Here is a 22,968-nt window from a genome sequence, read left to right as displayed (position 1 = left end):
CCGGATGGTTCGGTGAACTTAGGGCAGCCAAAAACCAACAGTACTGAGGACACAAATCAAACAAATCACTTTTTCATTTTTCACTTTTCACTATTCCATTTCTAAATGTAAAAACTGTCCTGCTTGGGCTTTACGAAGCACTACCCAGCAAGACGCTCCAAAACAGGAAAAAAAAAAAAAAAACCTCCGGCGACGAAAACATGCGCGAAAACGTGAGCTAAATCTATCGGACTACGCAAAACCGAACTGTCCTGCTTGGGCTTCACGAAGCACTACCCAGCAAGACGCTCCAAAACAGGAAAAAAAAATCTCCGGCGACGAAAACATGCGCGAAATTGTGAGCTAAATCTATCGGACGACGCAAAACCGAACTGTCCTGCTTGGGCTTCACGAAGCACTCTGGTATTAGATTTTAAATGTTTCCACAGATAGTGAAAGAGAGCCTAAATTTTTCAGTACAAAAATATGGTGCAAAAAATGCCACGATGCATATTTGTTTTGTAAAACCTGAAAAGAACGTAAATTAATTCAAACCGCCACGCTGTAATTTTTTAAGCGTGCACTACAATCTCCACCGTTTGCCAAACTGTAGATCAGTGCTTCCCAAACTTTTTCAACTTTCGCCCCCTTGAGGCCAACATTTATCTGGAATCGCCCCCCTGATATGTGATTTCAATATTTTATGCAATTAAGTGCTGTACGTCAAAAAATGTCTTTGTCTTGCATATCCACAGAATCATGATGCAATAACTTTTATGTACATTTAAAAATATTTTCTTCAATAACGATATCTTAAAATTATTAGGAATGATTTACTAGATTGCAATTTATAATAGCAATTATAACAATATTTTGCGTGCATTACAGGCTAATGAATCAGTTTTTGACATAAGTTCAGCCCAGTTTGAACTATTCGAATGTAATAAATGCATAGGCGCCAACTTGTGACGTAGTTGGGGGATAATTCGTTAATGGTGATTGCATGCTGAATTATCTTTTATTTATGAAATAACTGCAATAAATTTCAGAAATTGTGATTAATAAATGTTTGGCGATTTTTTTTTTCATTCAATTCAAAAACACTGAACAAATATATAAAAAAACAGAATGTTTTTCAACTCATATTTCAATGTAATATAAAAATTGGTATTTTTTCTAACAGCAAGAAAAAAATGTCTCTAAAACTGGTTTGTACCATGAGAAATGATAAGAAAAAGTGCAACCGAATCTTCTTTATTTTCTATAAAAATGCTGAATGCCAATGAAAGAAATATGGGTTTCCTAACCTTAAAGTTCCCACATAAAAAAATCCTTATATAAAATATTAGGCATTTGCAAAAAGTTCTAAAAATTCTCAGAAACATGTTTTGTACATCCAAAATATGTTGTGTTTTAAATGTTATCTGTGACTAATCATCCGACCTTTTGAAAATCTCAAATACCGACCATTCTTAAAACTCACATGATATTAAAAAACCTGAATGCATGTGTTTGACAATTATCAAGTGTAGTCTATCATAATTTTAAAATGACCCTGATCTCGATCCAAGGTTAAAATATTAGTTGAAATATTTAAGTTTGTAATTGATTAACTTTCAGATGTGTGTCCTAAAAAAAAAATATGAGTAATTATTTTCAAATGCTCCCGTGTTAGCCTTTTCGCCCCTTTTCTGAGTTTTTCGCCCCTCAAATTCTATTTTACAAATTTTCGCCCCCTTGAGCCTGAATTCGCCCACTTTGGGAATCACTGCTGTAGATGTTTAGTTTCATGTAGTGAAATGTGCATGTGTTCTAAAACCGTTTTCGAAACGGTGATGACACCTTTCCACCATATCGCACGTGCCTTCATACTAAGGGCCCATTCACAAATTTCATAACGCTGAAGGGGGTGGGTGGGTGTCCTCTTGATGTTACGGCTCATACAAAATTTGGATAATTATCATACAAAACGCGTTACAAGGGGGTGGGTGGGTGTCGAAAATTACCATTTTTGGCGTTATGAAATTTATGAACAACCCCTAATATTGTTTAACAATATCACCACTCCATTAGAAATAATCACAATTTAGTGTAGATTACTCAAACTTTGTTTTATAGTCTGAAACTTTTAATTGCGTATAGTTGAACACAAAATCAACTGTTTGTGATACATTAACCTATTCAGAAATAAGATATTTACTGTTTCTAATGTAAGAGAAGTTGTTTTTTTCCTATGCGGGTCCTCCAAATGCGGTAACACAAACCAATCAAAGGACTCCTAGCAACGATTAACAAAATCACCGCTGACCTAGATAGAAAAACCTATCTTTGACATCGCTTTTCTTGTGGAAAATCTTACCGCGTTTGGTGTTCCCGCATTTGATATTTGCGTTTCAAACGTACACAGCAATATAGCCAAAGTTTTACAACTCTCATACAAATCAATAACTAATTACTGAGGCATCCGATTTAAAAACGGTTTTCAACAAAGTTATAGCTGATAAATGTATCTCACAGTATCAACGTAGTTCTAATGTCCAAGAGTATATGGACAAACACTATGACCGATTGAATGATTTGCTTGCATTTTCCACAGTAATTCCCATATAAACCTTGAAGGGCTTGTGCAGTCTCAATTTTCATCCGAATTAGCTCAAATTTTGGGAGGACACTCAGAATTTGATCTTGAAATGAGCGGTGTGGAGCAAAAACGATTTTTTTAAACCACTCTACTCTCCATCCTCGAGTTGCCAATTGTGAATGAGTTCGTTAATGAATCAACGATCCCCCACTGTTCATTTCAGCGGTTTGCGGTGGCAGTGTCAATTTGGAAAGCGGCGGTCGGCTCGAATCTCCCAACTACCCGATGGATTACCTGCCGAACAAGGAGTGCATTTGGAAAATCACCGTCCCGAAGGACTACCAGGTGGCGCTCAAGTTTCAATCGTTTGAGGTGGAAAATCACGACAACTGTGTGTACGACTACGTGGAGGTGCGGGACGGCGAGTCGGCAGATTCCCGCATCATTGGAGTGTTTTGCGGGTACAAAATTCCACCGGATATGAGGTTAGTGATATCTAGGTGGTGCACACTGGTTTGGAACCCGGAAAACCTGCGTTTGCGTGGGTTTCGATGCCTCAACGTTATTTATTTCATTTTCTTTTAGGCCTCTTCTTTTTTTCTTCTAAAATGATTTGAGCAAATATTTTAATTTAAAAAACGATAAATAATCGAAAGACAAAGGTTTTTTAAAGACATTAACCCTCTATTTCATCGATTTTATTTAAAATAGTTCTTATTTTTTTGTATTAAAATATCAGGGAAAGCAGCAAACCAACCAACTTCCATCCAAAAGGTACTGTTCCAAGCCATCAATACACGTTTTTCAAAATGTGCAAATATTTGTCTAGGCATAAACCAACTCTGACATCAGGTTTCAACTCTGAAAAAAATCTTTACGATGTCAAATATTTGTTTGGCTCTGTATCTATCGATGCCAAATATTTTGTATCGTGTACTGATAGCTTTAGGCTAACGATTACTCATTGTTTCATTTTGTTCCTTCGTAACACAATGATATTTAGGAACTATATGAGCCCAAGCATTCTATGTATACCTATTTTGCCACAAAATTGTCAAGAAGACACCACCGTTCTAGAATCTCGTTTAGATATCGAAATCGAAAAACGCACTTTTTAGGAGGTTCTAAACCAGTGTGCGCTGGTAAAGATGGACGATAATATCATGATTGGATTCGAGCCGAGACAATAAATGGATTTTCGTACACTTTTGCAGGTCGTCAACCAACAAAATGTTCGTGAAGTTCGTCTCGGATGGCTCGGTGCAGAAAGCCGGCTTTTCGGCTACCTTCATGAAGGAAGTGGACGAGTGTGAACGAATGGACCACGGATGCGAGCACGAGTGCATCAATACGCTAGGTGGATACGAGTGCGCTTGCTACATCGGATATGAACTGCACAGCGATAAAAAGTCTTGCGAAAGTAAGTGCATTAAGGCGTGATGATGATTAGCTGTCGAAGGATTTGTAACAATTTAGAGTATTTTCAGTTAATTTATCTATTATACCACAAAGGAACAAAACTAACCCTCTAATGCCCAGCCCCGGCTTTAGACAGGGTATACTTTGAAATTTTGTGTGTGATTTCAATGAATTTTGAAATAATTTTATATATTTGCAAAATGTTTGAAAATTCTAATTATTTTATAACTTTAAAATACCTGGCTCCCATTTCAATTGTAGTACATTCTTCTTACAATTATATTTTCCACAATCAACCTTCACAGAAGATCAGCCTGGTGGCATTGAAATATGTTCAAATTTTTGTTTATTAATTACACGAATTTACAGTGAGTTTACGCAACAAGTTACAAAATGATGAATTTTACAGCACGAAACGTACATTCAATGCGAACGAATGCTGTAAAAAACGAGTTCGGCAACGAGTTACGTACTAGTAGTTTACGCATCAATTTGCAGAATGATGATTTTTACAGCACGAGTCGTACATTTATCGTCATTTAACGAGGCTTGACGAGTTGGATAATTACGACGAGTGCTGTAAAAATCGAATTCTGCAACGAGTTGCGTACAACATTTTTTTGCAATTTGGTAAAAGACCACTTAAGGGTATAAGAAATCATATCGGAATGCATTTACCATTATTTTACAACTTCGGAAAAATTGTTATGTAATAATTCATTACGCAACTCAAAAAAGTTGCGAAATGAGAAAGCGTTGCGTGATGAATCATTACAGCACTGGTTTCAGTTGCGTAATGACTATTACCATACTGCATAATTCAGTGCAGGAAAGAAGGCTGTTTCATGATAGATTGGCGTGATGGAAAACAGCCTATTACGATGAGAAATTGCAAAAACCATGTTTTGCAATCTCGTAAACGGCCACTCAGAAAATATATCAAGATGCGTTCATCATTATTTTTCAATTTCTAAAAATAGTTCTGTTATAACTCATTACGCAACTCAAAAGCATTACATAATGAATCTCACGACCCTGCATAATTCACTGCAGGAAAGTTGGCCGTTTCGTGTCAGATTGACGTGGTGAAAACAGCCTATTACGCCTAAACCTCTATTTACGTAATGAGTCGGAAATACGTAAACATAATTTTGCGTTAATGGAATCATTACGTAAAAGACTTTTTTTTTGTTAAACAGGAATTTCTGACCTTGAAATTAAACAAGTAATGAGTGAATTTTCTGAACCTTGCTAACTAGCATTGTACCATACAGATTCATGTAGTAACTAGTAAGGTTTCACCAAGTTTTGAGTTCAACGTCGGTTATCCAAACCCTTCTTTGCGATCTACAAGCGTAACTTTTTCATTTATTCCTACCAAGATTTAAGTTCAACAACTGTTCAAGGATACCCAAAAACTATTTGGTATGTCATGTCATCAAACCAAATTGCGAACTACAAATAATAATACTCAATAGTCTCATAGTTTGATTCTAGCAAGTTTTGAGTTCAACAACTATCAAAAGTTATCCTAGAGCTCCAATACGATAGTCTACGCTCTACGCGCGAACCGGTTGGATGTTAAGATCGATTTTGCGATTCCGGTTGAGGGGTGGCTGCCGGTTCGCAAGCACCCCGACGACCAAAAACCGACGGTCCGTCGTGGTCGATACTACTCGACTTAGTTTCCAACGGTGAAGCTAGCCTGCTCAGATGAAGAGTTCTTCTACGGAGGAATATCTTCCGAAACCGGTAACGTTACGCGTTGCTCATACTCTGTTGTTGGCCGGTACACTCATACTAGTCAGAATAGCCCCCGACGGTGGATCTATCTTACTGCGACGAAGATTTTCCGGCAGCGGAAGATCTTCCGAATTGATGCTATCCGGGCAGATGCCGAAGTCAGTCCTGCGATTCCGGTGGAAGGAAACTTCCGGTTCACAGGCGCTCCGACGACCATTTGCCGGTGCAGTTTCGAGATCTACTCAGCTAGTCCCCGGTGGAGGATCTAGCCTACTCCGATTCGATGGTGGTCGGCCAAGTGTCAAGGTCGGTTCTGCAAATCCGGTTAGAGGGTGACTTCCCGTTTGCAGGCGTCTCGACGACTTATTACCGATACTACGATACACTCGTTCGACTCGTTCTAGTCCCTGGCAGAAGATCTTGAAGCATACGAGACCTGACAGGAACTGTGTCAGGTGGAAGATCACTTCTACGTGCTCCCTGTTCACCCAGGCCAATATATTCGGGATGAGGCTGTGGGTCCACCTTCCTTTCTCGAAGGCATCCCATTCTTGCTGCCACTTAGCCAGAGAGCGCCAAATCTTTGCCTGTCTGGTTCTCTTCGCTGATAGCAGTCGATGTCTTCGGTCAGAATGATGCAGATCGAGATCATCCCAGCGATTACGCATACTGCCTCCGACGATATAATCCTGTACGCGTTCACATCTCGCATGGTGAACACCACTCACTGTTTAACTTCTCCCGATTCCGCTTTGTCCGTAGCGCCGCACCCCAGGCTGGTACACCGTATCTAAGTAGCGATATTGATAATCGACGTGACTGTTGAAGTTCAGCCGATCATCTAGCATTACGCCCAGGTGTTTCAGCGTTCGCTGTGATACCGTGGCATGCCCTCGACAGAGATCTCGCCTTGCATTATTGCTTTTCGATTGCTAACTAGTAGCACCTCTGTTTTGTGGTGTGCTGTCTTCAGCTTGATTGCTTCCATCCAATCTTCGACCAGATCAATTGCCTCCGTTGCCAGCAATTCCTCCTGCGTCTCACTAATTACCTTTAGGACGACGTCATCAGCGAAGCCGACGATCTTGACCCCCTTGGGTAGCTCCAGCGATAGGACTCCGTCGTACATCGCATTACAAGGCGTTGGACCCAGCATGGAACCTTATTGGACTCCAGCCGTTATTCTTAGCTCCTTCGGCCGGCATCGTTCTCATACCTCACTACTTTTGGAAGTTGCTCTTCAAAATCTGGCACGAGTAGTTGGGAAGTCGCATTCTGTGCAGAGCTGTGGCAATGGCCACTCAGTTGGCGCTGTTGAACGCGTTCTTCACGTCTATCTTAGCCACGGCACAGTAACGATCCCCTCTACGTCTTTGTTTCCGCGCTTTCTCGGCCCTCTCCAGCACCATCCAAATTGCGTCCATCGTTGACCTTCCTTACCGGAATTTAAACTGCTTTTCTGGTAGTCCGTTCTCGCTCTCTGTGTTGTGTTGAAGATAACTCGTTGCAAGAGTTTACCGAGTGTATCCAGTAAACATATAGGCCTATATAAACCTGGATCCTGAGCGGTTTTCCTGGATTCGGCAACAGGACCAGTTTCTGTATTTTCCATATTTTGGGAAATTGACCTTCGTCCAGGCATTTCTGCATAAACTTCCTGACCATATTTGGATACGCAAGGACCGCTGCTTTAAGTGTCATGTTGGGGATTCCGTCCGGACCCGGGGCCTTGTTCAGCTTCAGCGCATCGAGATCCGGGATATCGCTGTCTACACGAGGTAATTCGATGAAAAGGTCCTTGTCGAAGTCCTTCGTCTTCCACTGCTACACGAAAGTCGTGTTTCTCGGCGTCCATTGAACAGTTGCACGGATAAAAATCTGATTTCCACACCATGATTTACAAATCATGAAATTCATAAATTGGTTAGGTCATAATATCAGGATCACAAATCATGGTTCCTGGAGTCATAATCATGATTCCTCATAAGCTCATCCAGTGTGAAAACACTAAGCGGCGCACTTTGCTTCATCTCATTCGTATCGATCACTCTTAACTCAAGATGACGAAGTGTTTGAGTGGTAGAGTACGTGGCTCACAATCGGAAGGTTCTTGGCTCGAATCTCAATGTATGCTATTTTTTTTTTTTTTTTTTTTTTTTTGCGATACGGCAATCTGACTCATGATATCATGAGTCCAAATCATGGTGTATTTTCATAAGACGGAAACACGCTGGAATCATGATATCATGAGTCATAATCTTGTTTTTGGATTCTGATTTCTACCCGTGTGGAGATCTAGCTTTGTCAGGGCCTCCAGCAGGCAGTTAATTCCTCCGCCTGAATTCGTAGAGTGTCCACCTTGGAGAGGCGTAGCAGTTGCCTAAGTAGACACCATTGACTTTCGCGTTCACGAATCCTTCTCTTGTGCTAGAAATTACATTTTGGACACCGCTATTCCCGTGCTGTCCGCCATCCAGTTGACATTATCGAGCGGTACTCGATACGGCTAAGCTATAATCACAACATCGCACTTTGCTTTCATTGTTGACTGTCACAACAATTGGTGGGCAGTGTCGCAATGCTTCAAGTTGATCTGCGTTGCCTTCATTACTGTCGTGATGCGATCGCCTTTATATACGCAGGACACTTAAAGCCGTCCGTTACATGAGTGTTTCCTTCCTCCGGTTTACAGAGTAAACACTTTGGTCGCTTCGTGCAATCTTTCGCGAAGTGACGTTTCTTCCCGCATTTCCTGTACAACTCGAATCTGTCCGGACCATTACAGATCGCCATCTGATGTCCGAAGTCTATGCACTCTCTTCGGTGGCCTCTCGGCTCGGGAGGCGAGTCTCGACGGGCTAACCGACCATCCAATTTTCACTTTTTCCTTCTTCACCAGTTTGTTGGCTGCGGCCATTGGTAGCCGAATCTTCGCTAACTGCGTGTCATCGTACGACTTTGAAAGTCGGATTGTCATGGCCACTGTAATCGAAACTCCTGTTGCAGATCATCGTTGGATGTGATCTCGTCCAGATATCTGCACTCAACCACTGCCTCCTGAGTTCAAGCTTTTACGCTTGCCACGTTTGCCAACGACTCACCAATCTGGTAGGCCGAACTCTTGATCACCGGATCGTTCTTCAGTTCGAAGAGCATTTTCTCTTCCTGAGTACGCCTTTTTCTGACCACGTTCTCTCCTAAGTCTTTCATCTTCGGATCATCAATGACCTTACAAAGAACCGCTGCGCACGTTGATTGGTCGTTTGCCTTAACAAGTATGGCGTTTACCACTCACGCTACGGGCGGCTAGTCACTATCTTCGTGCTCTCCTTTTTCCCTTCACTTCCTTTGCTGTGTTTCTTCCCTCTGTCTTTCTGGCTCCTGATGGTTTGCTATTCTTCATCGTTTCCTGCTCTGTTTTTTTCGAGACCGTTTCATCCCCTGGCGAGTATTTCACGCTTCACCCATCAAGGGTTGTTGGCATGTGCCTTAGGAATTTTAGGCGCTTCAGCAACTGTTTGTTCCTTAGCATTTTGTACTGCTTTTTCGGCTGCATCGGCTCTCATTTTTAGCGCTTTCTGTTTTTCTTAGACTGCGTTTATGGCGGATTTTATGCTCGTTACTAGATTCCTAATCTTGTGATTCACATTTGTCTTGTCCTTCATGTAGTCGTAGAGTTCATTGACATTTTTCCATCAATTTCAGATTCCCTGTTAGGCCTTCCTGGCAAATGCTGCTGCTTGATTTCAGTGTGAACGATGAGCTTTAAAACCCTAGTCCTCCTTGGAGTCTAGAATTCTTTCCATATAACGCCCTGCTGCTACATGCTGGTGTCTCTTGCTGGCGAACGTTGTGGCTTTCTGCTTCTCGCGAACGCGTTTGCGTTCTCACGTGTCTCACCTTCTGCAGTTTCTACCTCCATTACTGTATTGTCTCCATTTTGTTGGGTCCACCTCTTTAAGCCGCTATCTTCCTCCTTCGTAAGTAATCGCCTTCATGATCCCATGGTGATCTTTGTTGTCTATACGCATTCCGTAATCGTGACCATGTTGGTTGCGGCCAGTATATCATAGTCAGGATATTACTGGCATCCATCCTGATGTGCTGGTTGGCACGCCAGGGGACTTAGCCAATTTGAAAGCAGTTCCAGGTCGCTCGTTCAGAGCTCCTAGCAGATATGCGGTTTTTGTAGTAGATATACGGTGTCTTTTTCATGTAACTTTATAACAAAAAATTCGGCATGTCTCAAATTTTAACCAATGAAAGACAAAACCTTCCTCTTTCATTTGCTGCTAAAATGAAAATAATCCATCGGGGGGTCTAGTGCAATTTTTTTTTTTTAGATTTTGTTATTTGTGATATTATTTTAAATGCTCCGTGAATTAATAAATTTTGGTGAGGTGAACTGTTGAAACGTATTTAGATGAAAATGTTGCAAAAATCTAGTGTCAATATCTTGTTGATTATATTCTAGACAGCTCTAGACCTAAAAATTTACAGGCCGAGGCCGAAATTTAAATTTTCGAGTTGCCTCTCTTTTGCTTTCATCCATTGTTGAAATTTACATTGCTTTCAAAACTAAGTATGTCAAACAACCTGTTTTCAATTATTATTTCTAACTCAAGAGCAATATTCATCTTTCGAGGTCGAAAGGACAATAAGTCGAAAGATAAAAGGAAGACAAGACAAATGGTCGAAAATGCAAAAGGTCAAAAGGACCAAAGGTTGAAAGTGATTTGCATTGAGGGAAATTGAATAATTTTTGAAAGAAGATTTTAGACCTTTTATCCCCTTTTTATTCCTCCTCGAACATTCGATCTTATGTCATAGATTCTAGAAAATTGACAAGTTCATCTTCTTCTTTCTGGCATTACGTCCCAACTGGGACAAAGCCTGCTTCTCAGCTAAGTGTTCTTATGAGCACTTCCACAGTTATTAACTGAGAGCTTACTGTGCCAATGACCATTTTTGCATACGTATATCGTATGGCAGGTACGAAGATACCCTATGCCCTGGGAAGTCGAGAAAATTTCCAACCCGAAAAGATCCTCGACCGGTGGGATTCGAACCCACGACCCTCAGCTTGACAAGTTCATATATGTGCAATATAATTCATATATATTCAGACGCAATATAATATTTCATAAATCCAATATTCTAACCCAATTGCAATACCGTACACCCCCGTTAATTTGAACGATACCTCACGCAAACCATCGGGGTTCATTTTTAATTTGAACATCTAGTCACCCTTTCACTGTTTTGTTTTGATTCTGCGTTCCGTTCCACAGCGTTCCATTTCACTTTACTCCGTTCCATGAGCTAAATGACGTTTGAACCATTTTTAATCTGAACGATGTGCTAATTAGCGGGGTACAAATTAAAAAGTTTTCAGTGTTTGTTTGTGAAAATTGACAGAACATTCCTTTTGTTTGTAATGGTAAAACAAACAGAATTGCTGAAAAATATTCTCAGATTAGCAGCCAGTCTAGTTCAGCCCTATCTCTTAAATAAAGATAAGAATATTAATAATAATGCTGACGAATATACACTTCCCTTTTAAATTGATGGTAGGAAAAGTGCAAATGAATTCATACAAACATCGAAAGGTTTTATTCATAACAAATCTATCTGTGAAATATTGATCGTGTGATCGTAATTTATTTATTTTATTTATTTATTTATATTTATATTTTGCTTAGAGATCTAAATAAGTGCTGTAATGTTCAGTTTTAGCATAGTTGTATTAGAGTTGTACGGAATTCTATAGTAATTCATAAAACAAATACATTAAATCAGCTTTGAAAATGTTACTCAGTAACTTTACGATTTTGCTAGCTTTATAACGAAATCATACGAAGCTTTAACAAAAATATCAGGTGAATCATAAAAGTCTCCGATTACACTAAAATAAGAGCCATAAACGGTGATCTTTAGTGCATACAGACTTGTTTGCTATTTATATCCAGCAGATCTCAAGTACTATGTTTCGTATAGCTTTCTTGTGTTCAAAACTTCTAAAAGCGCCAGCTCGAACGACTTTTGATGCTAATCTTCCATCGAAAGACGTTCGAGTTGGCGCTATAATTGAATTAGAAGAGTCATAGGGATTCAAAATCATGAAGTTTGAGCCGTCACATGCCTAGTTTTGGTGCTAAAATTTAGTGGTCCCATATAACGGGTTTTCCGGTGGTCATTTCGGTACCCAGAAGGACCAGAATAACCATCCATTCATTCTTTTGGCAAAATGCATTCAAGCATAATAAATCGTTATGAGTTGGGCACAAGTCATTTGGTTTTTTGGCATCAATCCGAGTAATTTCATAGAATTATTCAGATTGGGTACCTTCCGGGTCTCCAGGAACCGGTTCTGCATGGACCATACTGAACCAAGTTTTTCAAGGGATGTGCACCGGTAATTGGTTCCTTATTACAGAGAAATTTTGTGTCAAAATATCCATCAACCGAATAGTACCAATGTGAATTACATACACAAAACTACGATGAAAACTTACTTTTCGGATGTTCCGGGTTTCCGGAACCGGGTTGAATAACTAAATGATTTGAGAATCTCTATTTACAGTCCACGTAAATACCTATTCAACAATATGAGGACGGTTCAGATTACTTGTTTAGTTACGAAACTACAGGTTGTTAAAGTAAGGGTATCTTAAGGGACTTTTTGACGTTGGATAACGTCTTACGGCAACATATGGGGGTACAATTCAGAAAAACGAAAAATTGAGCATGTAACGAAAAATGGTCAGGTTTTGACCGCTAATAACTCAGTAATTTATCGATAGATTTTCAATATTTATCCATGAATCGATTGGAAATTTATCTACGCGTCGATTCAAATGGAGGACACTATTGATTATTAGCAACAAACTATTGAAATATCGTAAAACGTTGACCCCTTTCTTATCTAACCAATCACGTTCAAGCACATTTTTCGGTTCCGCTTCCCACTATAAAAGCGCACCGCACCCTGCTTCTTCCCTCATTCTTCTTTTTGCCGTCAGACTGTGAACACGGTCGGCGAGCAAATTTCGAGAGTCATTCGCATCCTCAGTTCAGTTTTCAATAGGACGCGAATACAACACGCATTAGAACCGAAGAACCCACTATGGCTTATCAGGTGGCCAATAATCAAAAAAGTGATGTGCCCCAAATTTCAATTCTTGTTCACCATTTCATTGTTAACATGTCTGCTAAGAAATCCCCAAAATATTAGGGCATGATTTGCATTGCACACTCAGATATGAGGTGCCAAAGTTGAGCCTATGGAGAAAAACTTGTTTTCATTAACAAAGACTATGGTTTACTCAAATGAATATAACTTTTTTTCTATAATATTTACGTAAAAAATTTTTACACCATTTGAAAGCTTACAAAAAAGGCTTCCTAGTAACAATAAAAAAATAAAAAAAAGCTTCAAAATAGTGGCTTCTATGATGTTTTTTATAGGGCGGTTAAAAAAATCGAATGAGTTTATAGTTAACACATCGAGTACTTTTTTGTCCCAAGTTGTCCCAGGCTTAAATTCAGTTCCAAGGGTACTTTGAGATGTAAACTAAAGGATCGTGAAGAATTTAGCTGCACAAATTTGCACTTTTTTAATTTAAGGCTTTTTGATTTTTTCCAATATTTTTAACCATTTTCTATTGAAAACAGCTAAAAACTAATTCAGAAAATAACTGAATTTAGCTAAATCATTCATTTCATGATTTCTATGAAAGTTTTAATATTTATAATGGTTTGCACAACGATAATCGCATAAATGGCTTATATGAATTATAAGTAACAAAGTTTAATATTTTGCTATAGGCCCTATTCAAAAGTTAGTCTCGAAAACTTGTTTTTGAAAATAAAACATCAAATTTGTATCATAAAACTCATAAATACGACATGATATGGAAAAAATATTTTTGGCCGCCAGTCTGTATGGAAACCGCCCATAGTGGAACCACGCATTTCGGAGCCACAGCAACTGAAGCCGCTCATTTGAGTGCACCAGCCAGCATAATCGTTTTCGGCCAGAAATCGTCGCTACCAGCCAGTGCTCCGCTGTCATTGCCATGCGGGAGGCTAGCGCGGTCATTCTGGTTCATTAGATCGAGCGGCACAGCCGTCACCGTCCGTGTAATATTCCCTAATTTGTACGAGATGGCTGAAGAAAATCGACCAAAGCCGCTTGTTGAAGCGCACATCGTCATCCGCACCGCAAATCTCATCGGGCGAGGCAGATTGAAACCAGTGCGCCGTCAAAATGTGTCCGTATTACGCAAATTCAACAACTCAATCGGCACTTTTCAGAGTCAACAAATGTGTTTTAAAGAGTTATTTGTATAATATTCCCTAATGTGTTTACCGCATACTTGCTATAATCTCTTAATTCATCTCATAGCATCATACAATAATTGATTTATTACGAATAATTGACAATACGGGCAATTTGAGGCTGTTTCCGAGGATGCTGCTGCAGTGCCGTCGGGTTGCAATAACAGCATAATGCTAATCTGTACATCCCTTACCCAGACATCAGTTTCATATAGCCTATTTCCCAGATAAGAAAACGAAGAATATGAAAGGAGGAGCATCATCTGCTATTCTAAGGGTATAAAGCATCCCTCCTTCGTTGAATCTGGTTTCATTCTGTTTTCGCTTTCGAGCTGGTAAGAGCTCCTCGCCACCAGAGGCAAGCTGTTGTACGAGATGGCTGAAGAAAGTCGACCAAAGCCGCTTGTTGAAGCGCACATCGTCATCCGCAGCGCAAATCTCATCGGGAGAGGAGGATTGAAACCAGTGCGCCGTCAAAATGTGTCCGTGTTACGCAAATTCAACAACTCAATCGGCCCTTTTCAGAGCCAACAAATGTGTTTTAAAGAGTTATTTGTATAATACTCCCTAATGTGTTTACCACATACTTGCTATAATCTCTTAATTCATCTCATTCCATCATACAATAATTGATTAATTACGAATAATTGACAATACGGCAATTTGAGGCTGTTTCCGAGGACGCAGCGTAGTTAACGTCATGCAATCGGGTCTTGTACACAGCCCCCTTTGATTTTTGTATAGAAATAAAAATAAATTAAAATATAAATTGTATGGCGCATGAGAAATCTGAAACCCCCTCCCCCCATGAACCTTTATGTAATAAATGGATGGCCCCTAAGGATATTATTTCCATCTATTAAATGTAAGGACTAAAGAATATGATTATCTCTGGGATTATTCATAAGGAACGGTCGCATTTCCCAAGTGATCCATTTCATTTATAAATTTCTTGTCAATTATCGCAGTCATGATCATTGATTAGTTGCGAGTTTGGTGATGCATTCCCTATTACGGACATCATTTTTATACTACAAACAGATCACCCAAAACTCTTTCTCTGTTTATTTGGAGAGCAAAAGCTACCGCCCATGCTTCTTCTTCCATCGACCGGTTCTATCGGTGTTGAAGTGTTAACCGAACCAACCAAATAATAACACTCAATATCCATAATAGATCAGAATTGACATGCAACAAATAGTTTGAAAATTGATTAGATTTTTAGATTTCTAGGTAAATCTTTCATAAGTTCGTGACGGTCCTAAATCAGGAAATAGAAGAAGCTAACGTTATCCAACGTCAACTTGGCGGTCGTATCTCGGAAACAACCTCTTACTTTTTTCAGATGTGGCAGGTTCCCGGTGGACACAGTAACGCAATTCCGGATCTCCGGTTGGTTTTCCGAAAATCAACATGTGTACCTTTCATTTCAGCCCAACGGAAATAAATTGGGTCAACGCACTGATTTTTCGAGCTCTTTAAGTTTTTGGGTCAAAAACGACCCTAAGTCACAATTTATAACCACAGACAAACAGACATCACACTCTCATCATTGTCCATCGACCACCTTTTTAACGGTCGATTCAAAAATATGGTAGGTGGCCAATCCGCCACCCGCAGCGCTCGCATCGTTTTAGTTCGTGTTTGACGTTTACACACTACCGCCATCTGTTGGCCTGTCGGCCAAACGCACCGATTTTAGCATTGGGCGTACATGTCCTCGTGACTATGATTTTGATAGAGATTTGTTCTAAGTGTTACGTCTGTTTGTCTGTGTTATAACTTTTATTTATCCCAAAGGGGCCATTCAAAACTTTTGTCTCCGAAAAAATAAATGTTCCCACAAAAAATACCTAATTGTCAGAAAACGTCAAATTGCAAGGTTATTTTAATCAAAAGTTACAATAATTTGAATTTTGAAATGGGTCGAAAACGACCTAGTAAGGACCTGGGAGGGAGAAACCGATACAAAATTTCTGTACGTCAAGGTGAGCCGAGATTTCTGCTGTCACGAACTGTCACTGTGAGCCCGGATCTTAAAGAGAGGACAAACATGAAAAAGCGCGTAATTTATCAAAACATATTTTTGCATTTTATCCAAGATGAGAACAATCGGTTGAAATTCAATTCCTGCAAGTCCAAAAGCAGTGTCACGATAGCATCTTTTATTTTGATAGAGCGTAAGTATTGAAACACGCATCTTTTTACTCTTTACAAATAAAAATGAAAATTAAAAACACAGAAAACTATGGCCCTTTTCCCATGTTTGTCCAGAAAGATCGAAGGTGCACAACAAATGAAAACTAGCGATTTTCCCCAAGCCTGCCTTGATTGTCGTTAGGGAGCTGGAGTTATCTTGCAGTTTGGAAAAGTTTTGTTTCATTTTTCGTGTGTAGTATCGGTGCCTCCCTCCCAGGTAAGGACTTACTAAGGTTAAGTTATATCCCAAACTCGGTAAAAAAATTGAAAAAAAATTGTTCTAGACCCCCCGACCGATTATTTTCGTTTTGGTCGCAAATGAAAGGGGAAAATCATGGCTTTCTTGTGTCAAAATTTCAGACATGCCGAATTTTTTGTTTTAAAATTGCTCTACGAAACATACCGTGGATACTCTACAGAGCCCACTGATGAACCCCCGCCATATCCTAGGTAAACCATGTTTGAGCTCCTGGTCAAATGGACCAGAAGCTCGGCCACCTCTCGGAAGGAGTGCCAAAGGTGGTATTCCATACGGCTGTATGGATGAGTTTCGCTTGGGAAAGGCAAGAATCCCAAGCTCCCACCTGAAGTCTGCTGGGCATGAACCATATTCATAAACCTTCGAAAGATCTCTGATTATGTCTGTAGAGACGAAGGCCTTCACTAAAAGTTGCTTCTTGGAAAATATTAAACAATCATTTGAAACTTGACACTACCAATGCAGAAATATTTCAAAAAATATAAAATTTATACCATTATGTAATTGATATATCCTCAATATCATATTTTTTCAAATACTTATGATTAATTGACAAAAAATGACAAAAAAGTTCAAATTGGAATGCAAGAATAACACGCGACTTAAAAGTTTAATCTACACATACTGTTTGACTCAATAACGAAGACATTTACGTAACTTTTAGACATACTCGGTATATTCCACAACGATAATAGATAGAATCGAAGCCTTGTAAAGTTTCGATAAGATTAGATTGGGCGTTTCGTAGAATCTTCTTCCCAAACCTGACCGCAAAAAAAACAAAAATACCACACTTACAGATGCGTGCGGAGGAACCTTGAAACAACCCAACGGAACCATCCTATCGCCATCGTTCCCGAACGAGTATCCCATCCTGAAGGAGTGCGTTTGGGAGATCATTGCTCCACCTCAGCACAAAATCACCCTCAACTTTACCCACTTTGAATTGGAGGGTAACACCTTCTATCAGGCATCGGAATGCGAGTACGACTCCGTTGCGGTTTACTCCAAGGTGAACGAAGATTCTCTAAAACGGCATGGCGTTTTCTGTGGCAACAAAATACCCCCAACCATTACCTCTGACGGCAATACTCTACGCGTCGAGTTCAAATCTGATAAAACAATCCAAAAGTCTGGATTTGCTGCCATCTATTCTACGGACGTGGACGAATGCGCCGTCAATAACGGCGGCTGCCAACACGAGTGCAAGAATACGTTAGGGTCGTACGTTTGCTCGTGCCACAACGGTTACGCCTTGCAGGACAATGGCCACGACTGCAAGGAGGGAGGTTGCAAGTATGAGGTTTCTTCGCCGAACGGCCAAATCTTCAGTCCCAACTATCCCGACTATTACCCGCCGAAGAAGGACTGCATATGGCACTTTACAACTACGCCAGGTCACCGAATTCGGTTGGTGTTCAACGTGTTCGACATCGAGCCTCACCAAGTAAGACACTACAGTAGTTTTTCAAAGCCTTCGAAACAAAGGACTGGCTTTTTCTTTCCAGGAATGTGCCTACGATCACATCGTCATCTACGATGGCGATTCACCGGAGAGCTACGCTTTGGGACGATTCTGCGGAGCAAAGCTACCGCACCCGCTATCATCCACGTCTAACGAAATGTACATGGCCTTCAATACGGATTCAAGCGTCCAGCGGAAAGGTTTCTTCGCCAGCCACTCGACGGCCTGCGGTGGACATCTGAGGGCAACCAACAAGGTGAAACATATCTACTCGCACGCCAAATTCGGCATGGGCATGTACGACAATGGCGCCGATTGCGAATGGTCGATCGAGGCGGACAGCAATAAGAACGTCCAGCTGAAGTTCCTGATGTTCGACGTCGAAGAAGAGCGCCAGTGCTCGTACGACTACGTCGAAGTGTACGGTGGTCTAGATGACTCCAGCGGACCCTTACATGGAAAGTATTGCGGTAATAGTGTAAGTATCTGTCGCCGTCTGATGAATTCCAGTTACAATATTTATTTTTATTTGCAGAATCCTCCGGAGATCATTTCAATGAATCAGGCCTTGCTAGTTCGATTTCGGTCGGACGATACGGTCGGTTTCAAAGGATTTTCTGCATCGTACGTGGCGATTAGCCCTTTTGGGAAGGGCCAATCGGAAGACGACGAAATGGTGGACAGCGCCGAGATCACGCCGTTTCCAGGGTCGCTCAAAAACTCCGTTATCAAGGCGGACGAAGACGTGGACGAGGACGAGGACGAAGACTACGAAATCATCGTCCACCATCGGCACTTGAACCCAAAGGTACGCTACGCAGTGCGCAACGAGATACGATCTTCGCAAGCGATTGACTGAAATAGGCGTAGACGCGTCGGAATGCGGCGCAAAGTACAAATGCGTGTGCAACAACGCACCTAGTCAATGGTAGCTGCGTACGCATCAGATTGAAATGACTGTGATGTCTGAAAGTGACAGACAGAGATATTTCAGAATGTCGTTGATTTGATTGAATAATATTTTGAAGTTTCTTTGTTTGCCCAAAACCAAAAACATTGTGTCACATGTTGATGCACTTTGAGATTATTACTACACATTTGAATTGTGGTATACAGATTGCCGAGAATCCAACAACTGAGATCTAGGTAATTATTTGCCGAATTTTGCTTTTACCAATATTTCAAAAATCTTTTATCGAGATCTCAGTAAATGTTTATCGAATCTTGGTAACATTCACCAAATTCTTGGTAAAAAGTTTTGGTTTTCCGACATTTTGGTAAGAAGAGTATTGAAAACTACCGAATTCTCAGTTGTTGAATAAACTTAAGTGTGTACAAACCAGAATGAACTGTAATCAAAGTATGTAAATGTTGAAAGTTTGACGATGACCTTCACTATAATGATGTCTGTGTTTGAGATGTCCAAGTCTTCTTTTCATTGATCTTCATCGCGTTCCAGGCCCTTTTTAGCATTAATAAACCATGCAATACCATTATTTGTAAAATATGTAAGCTATTGGTATTCTTTAAGTGCGTCAACGTGCGAACAGAAATCTGAATCAACTCCGTGACATAAAAATCGGACGAAAAGTTTAAAGTAATACACTATGTCCAATACATCATCGTGACAAATTTAAACCATGCCAATCAAATTCTAATAAAATGTCATACCATTACGTTCTCATACCAAAATGTTACAAGCCATTATTGTAACCCAATCCTCATGCCAAACACAAAAGACAAATAATTTATTGTAAGTTTTTCTTTATAAGGCAGCTACTATCATTCTTTCACTTCGAAAGTGATAGTCATATCATTCGATTCAAAATAAAACAAATGATGCCAAGTTTTCGAAACCGTGGTTGTTCTGAAACAACTTACCAAAACACCTACACATAGATATATTTACAATTCAAATCGTTTACTTGTTAAATCTCACCGTAGCGTAGGCGACGTTGGTAAGTCAAGTCCTAATGAATGTGAAAACAAATGAAAATCTCGTTCTTGTAGTAGAAATAAGTTCATAAGCAAACAAATATCGTTTTTAGTATTAACGTAGGCATTCTTCGGTGAATCCAGCTGCTATATATTCTTTCAGTGTAATGGAAAATCGGGTTTGTAATGAACATTATCAACACAGACAAACAGACGTAACACTTAGAACAAATCTCTATCAAAATCATAGTCACGAGGACATGTACGCCCAATGCTAAAATCGGTGCGTTTGGCCGACAGGCCAACAGATGGCGGTAGTGTGTAAACGTCAAACACGAACTAAAACGATGCGAGCGCTGCGGGTGGCGGATTGGCCACCTACCATATTTTTGAATCGACCGTTAAAAAGGTGGTCGATGGACAATGATGAGAGTGTGATGTCTGTTTGTCTGTGTTATCAATTTGCCATATCGGATAGGATAAGTTATGCTGTTACCTATTGCAAGTTCATATCACTTCGTATATCTGGTTGCATGTTCTGTAAAAAATGCATTAAGCTAAACTGCCGATCTATCTCTTCGAACAGCCGAACACAATGAAAACGACAGCAAATGTGTCAAATTCAGCTTGCAAATCCATTTGATCGGAGACACAATAGGTCGACATAGGATTTTTCATTGTGTTTGAATCTTCCAGAAATGGAACTTAAATGATTCATATTGACGTACATTTCCGAAAAACAAAAACCAAACTCAAGCGAAACATTTACAATTGACGTATCGAATTGTTAGTTAAGGCTAGAAAACTTTTAGACTAAGTATGAAATCAAAACCAAAATGAGAAAATGACAACAAATTCGCATAGAAACGTGTATGTTCGAACAATAAATATTTTGGAAATGAAAAAGACAGAAACAAAACCTAAATATATTTAAAGAGCGATCTTAAATGTGGTTCAATAAAATTAATACTCTATAGAAATAGAAACCCGAGTCAAATTTGAAGTTTTACTGTTGTGAAAACACTTTGGCTGAAATTTTATCGATACCGGCAGTGTTGTCGACTCAATTATGTTGTACCACACATTTCCCCTCCACTTCAAAAACTCATAAGAATAATAAGGCTTTAAAAAAAATGGGCCTTTTTCGATTTCAGTGCAAGAATGTTTCTGAAGGGTTCAGTTGAGCAACTTCACGGAACCACAAATCGACCTAGATTTGACTTCTCGCGCGGACTTCTTCGACTAAGTCAGAACATCTCGCTCTCTTTATGCAAAATTACCTTAGCGGGAGCGGCAGAACAGCAGAACTACCTAATCGCGGGTAAAAACTTAAAACGATTTACCTAAACATATCATCAGACCTAAATTGATCATCAATCAGACAGCTAAATTAGTCATTTTTAACATCGATTTGTTTTTCGTGCATATTTGTGTAATTAATATTTTTCCGTGTTGGAGATTTAATCATTTCTGAAGGGGATTTGCATTTTGATGTATAGGTGGATTCTGCACGCGCTATTTGACACTTATGATGTAAACGTCATAACATTATTCTGAACTATCGCAGCAAGCTGGGGGCAACCGGAGTTAGATGTGAAAAAAAAACATACACGGAGAAAACGGAAAACACATATTTGAGTTTTTTTAAACTTACTTTTGAGTTATTTTTCTCTCCCTATTTCATTCGCTCTTTCTATTGTTGTCAGAGAGCGAAGAGCAAAACAACCCAAAAACCGAACCTTTGTGCGTTACCTCAAATTTGAGTAAGTGACATAGTACTGGAAGTTGAGTTATTTGATCTGCCGGTTGAGTGAAAAGAACTTAGCCAGTAGGTATTTTTTCGAATGGCTGCAAATGAAAACAACTTCTACCCCATCAACTCAAAATTAGGTTAACGCACGAACCCCCGGAATTGAGTGGAATGAACTCACTTTTGAGTACTTCATTTTCTCCGTGTACGCTTTTCTAACTGTAGCTCCGATTAGTAGGTACGTTTGCTTCCCAGTAAAAATAGTTTCAAAGCTTATTTCGGATTGATTTATTCCAGGTATTGAGGTAAGTTCAACATTCGTTTATTTCGTTTGAGGGATTCCAAAGACAACGTCATTTGTTTTTATTTTCAGCTATGGATGTTCCGCTACCCGAACGTAGCTTTTCAAGTGCGCTGGCGATTTTCTATTTCTCTCCGATCGTCGAACCAATTCATCGCTGCTCGTTTTCTCGGTGTCCAGTCGAGGGCGTTTAGCTGGTCCCTGATTTTCCCCGCTGATTCTCTCCAGTCGAAGGCCTTTCGAGTCTGCGAAACATGTCTCTTGAGTATTTGACCAGTTTCGTCGTTTAAAACTAGCATGCCGTTGTTTTCTTCCATAACGGTGTATTTGCGAGGGTCGAATCTGGACTCCGCTTTACCTCGGTTCAGACGCTCTACTATCACTCGATCCCCAGGCTTCACTTGGCACTCACGAGCTCCATGTCTACGGTCTTCTCGTTCCTTACCTCGAGTTTTAGCGTCGTGATCTCTGGCATTCAACAATTCGTCATCGAGAGATACCCTGCCAGGGCAAAGTAAAGGAAGTCCTCGCTTTATTTTCCTTCTCATCATCACTTCCTCGGGAGGCAAACGTGTTATGGAGTGGGCTGCAGCATTATACGCATGAACTGCCGCATTCAATTCTTCGATATAGTTTGATGAATTGAAAGATGCAGCTGCCATCGCTTTGTTGACTAGCTTCATGCAACTTTCAGCTAATCCGTTTTGCTGCGGGTGTAGTGGTGTCGAAAATATTAGGTTAATACCGCGTTCGAAGCAGTACTGTTTGTATTCCTCGCCGTTGAAGGGTGGACCGTTGTCGGATTTTATGCACTCCGGAAAACCTTCCTTATCGAATACTGCATCCAGTACCTTTCTTGTGTTTTCAAAACTTGTGGATTTGACTGGTTTCGCAATTATATAGCGGGACCGATAGTCAACGATGACCAATATGGAGATTCCACCGAATTTGATATACGGTCCGTTAAAATCCACGGCGATGGTCTGCCATACTGAAT

At 40.1% G+C, this 22,968-nt stretch overlaps 1 protein-coding gene across 4 annotated transcripts in view; it reads left to right on the top strand.

The window, feature by feature from the left end:
- Positions 1-19,093, top strand: part of LOC5577529 (tolloid-like protein 1) — a 131,884-nt gene extending 112,791 nt beyond the window's left edge. For all 4 annotated transcript variants that reach the window (XM_021857259.1, XM_021857258.1, XM_021857256.1 and 1 more), the window contains exons 8-12: positions 2,784-3,045; positions 3,775-3,980; positions 17,321-17,967; positions 18,029-18,463; positions 18,521-19,093. In XM_021857259.1, coding sequence (XP_021712951.1) covers positions 2,784-3,045; positions 3,775-3,980; positions 17,321-17,967; positions 18,029-18,463; positions 18,521-18,844 — 1,874 coding nt within the window. In that variant the 3' untranslated portion in view covers positions 18,845-19,093. The remainder of the gene's footprint in view (positions 1-2,783; positions 3,046-3,774; positions 3,981-17,320; positions 17,968-18,028; positions 18,464-18,520) is intronic.
- The last annotated feature ends 3,875 nt before the right edge of the window (positions 19,094-22,968 follow it).

Source organism: Aedes aegypti, chromosome 1 (assembly GCF_002204515.2).
Source record: "Aedes aegypti strain LVP_AGWG chromosome 1, AaegL5.0 Primary Assembly, whole genome shotgun sequence".
In the NCBI taxonomy this organism is placed as follows: Eukaryota; Metazoa; Arthropoda; class Insecta; order Diptera; family Culicidae; genus Aedes; species Aedes aegypti.
Note: the sequence above shows the minus strand (reverse complement) of the source record. Positions and strands in the feature narration are given on the sequence as shown.